At 54.5% G+C, this 5,639-nt stretch overlaps 1 protein-coding gene across 5 annotated transcripts in view; it reads right to left on the bottom strand.

The window, feature by feature from the left end:
- Nucleotides 1-91: 91 nt before the first annotated feature.
- Nucleotides 92-5,639, bottom strand: part of ZNF76 (zinc finger protein 76) — a 35,726-nt gene continuing 30,178 nt past the window's right edge. For 3 of the 5 annotated variants that reach the window (XM_024249159.3, XM_024249158.3, XM_054558738.2), the window contains 8 exons: nt 5,349-5,424; nt 4,663-4,788; nt 4,329-4,508; nt 3,289-3,522; nt 3,032-3,195; nt 2,159-2,323; nt 1,505-1,618; nt 92-930 (listed from right to left, as the gene is read on the bottom strand). In XM_024249159.3, the coding sequence (XP_024104927.3) occupies nt 826-930; nt 1,505-1,618; nt 2,159-2,323; nt 3,032-3,195; nt 3,289-3,522; nt 4,329-4,508; nt 4,663-4,788; nt 5,349-5,424 (1,164 nt within the window). In that variant the 3' untranslated portion in view covers nt 92-825. The remainder of the gene's footprint in view (nt 931-1,504; nt 1,619-2,158; nt 2,324-3,031; nt 3,196-3,288; nt 3,523-4,328; nt 4,509-4,662; nt 4,789-5,348; nt 5,425-5,639) is intronic. The other 2 variants (XM_054558739.2, XM_024249161.3) reach the window with 1 other exon arrangement.

Below are 5,639 nucleotides of genomic sequence, written 5' to 3'. Positions count from 1 at the left end.
GGGGTTTGTGCCAGGGAGACAGGGCTGATAGCCTGACTTGACCAACCCTGCCACCCGGGCCTAAAGCTGAAAGGATGGAGGGACCCAGGTGGAAATTTGGAACTTTTATTAAATACTCATTCATCCATGTGCCACCACCACCCAGAGCAGGAAAAAAATTATCAAAATGGAATTTAAAAAAACAAAAACAAATCAAACCCAATCCCCAGCAGTCTATGTACAGGGCCACTCCCTGCCTCTCTGCCATAGAGAGGTTGGGGGGCAGCTGAGGAGTGGCGGGGGCCGGGCACCTTTTCTCCAGCCACAGGCCCCTGAGGAATTAATTGACTGTGGTGTCAGGAAGTCCCTGGTGCCAAGTAGCCAGGCATCTCAGCTGGCCTCCAGGGAGGTGGTTATTGCTGGGAGGGCAGGACAGGACCTGCTCCACTGCTACTGGGCTGAAGAGCTGTCTGTGGCTCAACCCTACAGGGCCAGTCCCCATAGCAGCCCCAATCTCTACCTGAGAAGGGGAGCAGACTGAGGGCCAGAAGGGTGTTCTTTAGGACAGCGGGCGCCCAGCTGATTTTGAGAGGCGGGTGCCCTGGTGTAGCCTGGCTTGTTGTCAGCTCCCGAGGATGATGCACTCCCCTGATTCCAGCTGCCTGGCCCCACTCTTGGGCAGGGCCCCCATTCCCTTCAGTTAGGCAGTTTTCTTCCTGTCTTCTCACCCCAGAGACCTGTGTGGCCACCTTCCATGTGTCAGCCACAGCCTGGGCCCTTGGGGGCAAGAGTGGCCATGCAGATGGCACTTCCTCCAGCATGATGTGGGACCCAGCCCTCTTGGACTCAGCAGCCACTCTCCGACACTGTTGTCTCCAGGGTCACGGCCCCTTGCTGCATGGCCGCAGTGGCCACACTGATGGCCTCCTCTAAGGTCTGCTGTTCCTCCAGCTGTGGGGAAGGGGGTGCAGAAGGAAGGAGAGAGTGAGACCCTCCCTGCTAGATTCCAGTGTTAGTAATATGTGGCCTACTTTTTTTTTTGACTCTCCCCCATCTACCCAGTGCCACATGCTGAGCACTTAGTAGGGCTCCAATAAACACGAAGTTCACAGATGAAGAGTCCTATTAGGCTAGGCATGGCCAGGGGGCCCTGAAATAGCCAGGATCAGAGAGACCAGCTTGCTCAGGGAAGAAGGACTGGCTGAAGAGAACCGTGATGATCATCTACTTCAGCCTCCTTAATTTCCAGATGAAGAAACAGAGACACAAAAAGCTGAAGGGCTTGGACCACAGGTGGACTGCCATCGGAGTTACCCTGAAGGCCAGAAGAGGCTTCAACATTGTGCCTCAGCCAAGAGCGAGCCTGAGACAGATGCATGGATGCAGGAGGAAAGGGATCTGTCCTCTGAAATGGGCTCTTTTTGAGTCAGATGCCCTTCTCTTCAAGATCCTCATCTAATTCCCCTTTATTCCTTGTTGTCTTCTCTGGCCGTGGGATCCCCTTTCCTCCCAGATCTCTACTCACCTGCACTGCAATGTGCGTTCCGTTGGCTGTGGCCAACAGTGCCACCTGTTGATGACGAAGAGATGCTACACTTGAGTCCTCAGCCACCACAGCCCCAGAGGTAATGATCGTGACCTGAAAGACAAAAGGAGGTCTTCCATTCCACCTGCAGTATACTCTCCCTCCCCACAATCCAAATAAACATCCCTCCAATTAAGGTGCTGGGAACAACCCAGAAAAGAATGGATAAAACCGTATGGGTCAGATTAATCAGCCTGAGGATCAGAGCTAAGTAAGGCTGGGTTTCCTCCCAACTTAGAGCCCAATTTAATTTAGGGATTTTGAATCACAGAAGGACAGAGCTGTAAAAAATTCCAGAGATATTTTAATCCCCTCACTTGAAAATGGACAGAAGTCCACGGAAAAGTGATTTGCCTAAGGTTGCAAAACAAATCAGGGTTGAATTGAGATGTAGAAAGTGTCTCTTGACCTCCATTCAACTGCTTTTAAAGATAAGAGCTGCTCATGGCCCAGTAACTGTGGGGAAGACCCCTTCTTTTGTGGGGAATCTTTGTCCTGGTAAGAAGACTTGACTAGTTTAGGCTGCACTTTAATGCCCGCCCCATGGAAAGGAATGACAAAATAAGAAACCCCAAGCAAACCGCCTGGTCATACGGGCTGCGTCTGGGTGCCATCGGCGCTGACCATGGTGACTGTACGTGTGCCAGATGTGGCCAGGTCGGCATCATGACTGGGGATGGTGAGGGTGGTGCTGCCGTGCTGGGTGACCATACTGATGGCACTCCCCAGGGCCTTCAGGTCTTCCGGGGACAGGCTGACCTGCCAACAGGAGGGGGAAGATGAGCTGGCAGTGTCAGTGGAGGGTTGTCTGAAAGTCCCTAAGGAAGATATACCTGCTCTCCCAGACAAGGTCAGCTTATTAGTTTCATGTCACAGTGGTGGAAGGGATGGGTGACAGGCAAACAAAATGGGTCCAAGGTTGCAAAGAGAGGCCACACTAGAAGAATTCCACTGACTACTTCTATTTATCTCCACTTTGCCTCTGGGCCCTGTTGTATCCAGCTCAGGGTCGCCACCTGATTGTGTCCTAACAACTCTAGAAAGCATAGATGTACTTTCTAGCAAGGGTACTGACAAGGGTCAGGTTATATAGCTGGCTAGTACACTAGTAGGACCAGACCCCAGGCTTTCAGACCCCATACCATGTTCTGGATGCTGTATGAACGTGCCTCTCTTGAGAAGAACATCCCATGTCCTGTTCAGATGAACAGGACCTGTCAGCCTCCAAGTAAAGAGAGAAACTACTAACTGTGCTCCAGAAGCCCCAGAGACTGAGCTGGAAGCACAGGAGGAGGAGAGGCTGTGCTACAAGATGTGGTCTCCTCAGCCTCAGCCTCTGAAGTCTATAAAACTTAAACAAGAAGCTGGGTTGCAGTGGGGCTGTCAGAACTTCAGGGCTCCCCAGAGTCCCCAGAGAGAGTGGAGAGTGCCAACTAGTATGGCACCTCTGCCCTCCAGGGCCTGTACCTGCTGGGCACCATCCTGAGTGATCAGAGCCACCTGGGGGGTCCCATCTTCTTCAGTCACCATGGCCACTTGGGCTGGGATGTCATCACTCTCTTCCTTCACCTCCGAAAGGTAAGCTATCCGGGGTCGTTTGGGTGGCGGGCTCTCCTCGGCTGCAGAGGCGGCTGGGAGAGGAGAGCCAAGGCTGACACCTGCTACCAGATGCCATGGGGAGGCCTGGCTTGTCCCCACTCTCACCCCCTACCCACTCCCCTTACCCTCAAGCTGCTGCTGCTCATAGAGGGCCTGCTCGCTCTCCTCCGTGGCCTCCAGCTCGCCGTGGGCACTGCGCTTGTGCATGGCCAAGGTGGAGGTCTGCCGGTAGGTCTTGCCGCAGGTGCTGCAGGTGTAGGGCTTGCAGTGTGTGTGCACCACGTGGTGCTTATACAAGCTCGAGTACTCGGTGAAGCGTTTCCCGCAGCCTGGCACCGTGCAAACGTATGGCTTCTCCCCTGGGGACACTGGGCTGTGAGGGGGGTGGGAACTGGGGCTGGCAAGGGGGAAACTAAGGGGACAGGGGTGAGGGACAGCGTTGGTGAAGGGAGAGCCAGAGGGAGGGAGAGGGACTGAGACTCTGAATGGACAGGGTTGGGGAAGATGGCCAGTGGAACACAGAGAGGACACGGGTGTTGAACCACTGAATCCAGAGACAAGGCGGAAAGGAAACGGGGGACAGAGCAAGGCTGGAGCTAGTGAAGGGGCTGGTAGGGGGCACTGGGGCTTATAAGGTTGAGGGTGGGAGGTTGAGAATGGTGAACAGCAGAGGCAAGAGGCAAGGATGACTGAAGTATCAGTTGTGATGGGAAAGAGGGGACACATGCTGAGAGACAACACAGAAAGCTGGATGAGGGGCACAACACCGGGGAGGGTGAGGACACACAGGAGTCATGGACGGCGGATAAGGTGAGGAGTTGAAGGTGACAGTTCACTCTGCTTCTTCCCCATCATTCCTGACCCTGGCCTCTTTTCAGGAGTTCAGTCAGAGTTGGAGAATTCAGGGTGGGTGTAGAGGGGTGGTAGGGAGCTGAGGGACCCCAGAGAGGACTGGCAATACCTTTCAGATTGGACCTAACTGGAAATGGAGGAACTGCTCACTTCAAGAGGAGTTGCTCTGGGGTACCCTACCCCCAGACCAGCCTGGAATGGCTGGCACAGAGGGGTTCTGGGCTGGGAGTTGGGAATGTGTCTTAGATGGGAAGCCTACAGTAGAGGGGTTGGGGCCTGAGTGAGGGTAGTCCTCGCATGCCAGCTAGCCCACCTGTGTGGATGCGCACGTGATTCTTATAGTTGGTGGCGCTGGTGAAGCCGCGGCCACAGTGGGGCTCCGGGCAGGTGTAGGGCCTCTCGCCTGTGTGGGTGCGCACATGTACCTTGCGGATGTTAGACGTGGTGAAGGAACGGCCACAGCCCTCAAAAGGGCACCGGAACGGGCGTTCACCTATGCAAATGGTGGGATGTGAGGAGGGGTGTGGGAAAGAGTGCCATGCTGGAGCAAGCTGGGGACGGCACTGGGCTCCAGGTCTAAGTCTGAGAGGCAAGCTGAATTCCTTTTGCCCAGGGAATGGGGTTGGAGTGGGCAGGGCCCAGCATACCAGTGTGGGTACGGACATGCTTCTGCAGGTCTCCTGAGGTCTTGAAGGCCTTGCTGCACAGCTCCTCTGGGCACTTGTATGGTTTCTCACCAGTGTGGGTACGAACGTGGCTCTTCAGTCCATAGCCTGTCCATATGTGGCAGGGATCGGGTGAGATGAGCACCCAGTGGGGTCTCATCCTCCACCGTCCACCTCATGCACAGGCTCTCCACCACCTTTGGCTCAGGAAGCCCATGTCTGCCTCTATCCCACCCCTGCCTGGGCAGGGGCTGGAAAAGCCCACTCTGCCCTGCTTCCCTCTCCAGGGGCAGTTGGAGCCATACCAGAACATGAGCATGAAAAGAAACTTAGAGAACTCATGGCTAAAGGTCCTAGTTTCATAGAGGGGAAAATAAGCCCAGAGAGATGCAATGGCCCACCCAATAATCCACAGCTGGTTGGCATCAGAGCTGACACAAGAGGCTGGGTCTCTCCACCAACCCTCCAGGCTCCTTCTGCTGGCCTGAACCATGCTGCCTTTCACTCCCGTAACAAGGTTTCCTCCAGAGAGAGCACCCTGCAAGTCAGAGTACTCTGACGGTAGTTTCTCCAGGAAAGCAGCCTGGTGTTGGGTTCCCTTCAGAGAGATCCCAAACAGAACTAGAACCCTCCACCCTCAACTGGAAGCAGCCCACCAGGCAGATTACCTGTGGCAAAGGCCTTTCCACAGCTGGGGAAGTCACATCTGTATGGACGGTCACCTGTATGAGCTCGTTCATGCACCTGTGAGGACAAGCAATCATATAATTCAGAGGAACAAGGGTATGACCTGGGCTCTTTGGTTTTCTTTAGGACCCTGATTCTCTTCCCTCCTGTACCATTCATGTGTGTCAAGCGCTCTGTGCTGGCATTCCTGTGTACCCTCATTTCTTCCCTCCAGCAACTTGAGGGCAGGGACCAATTCCAATCAAAGCAGAAAGGTAGAATTACAGCCTGGA

Source organism: Pongo abelii, chromosome 5 (genome assembly GCF_028885655.2).
Source record: "Pongo abelii isolate AG06213 chromosome 5, NHGRI_mPonAbe1-v2.0_pri, whole genome shotgun sequence".
In the NCBI taxonomy this organism is placed as follows: Eukaryota; Metazoa; Chordata; class Mammalia; order Primates; family Hominidae; genus Pongo; species Pongo abelii.
Note: the sequence above shows the minus strand (reverse complement) of the source record. Positions and strands in the feature narration are given on the sequence as shown.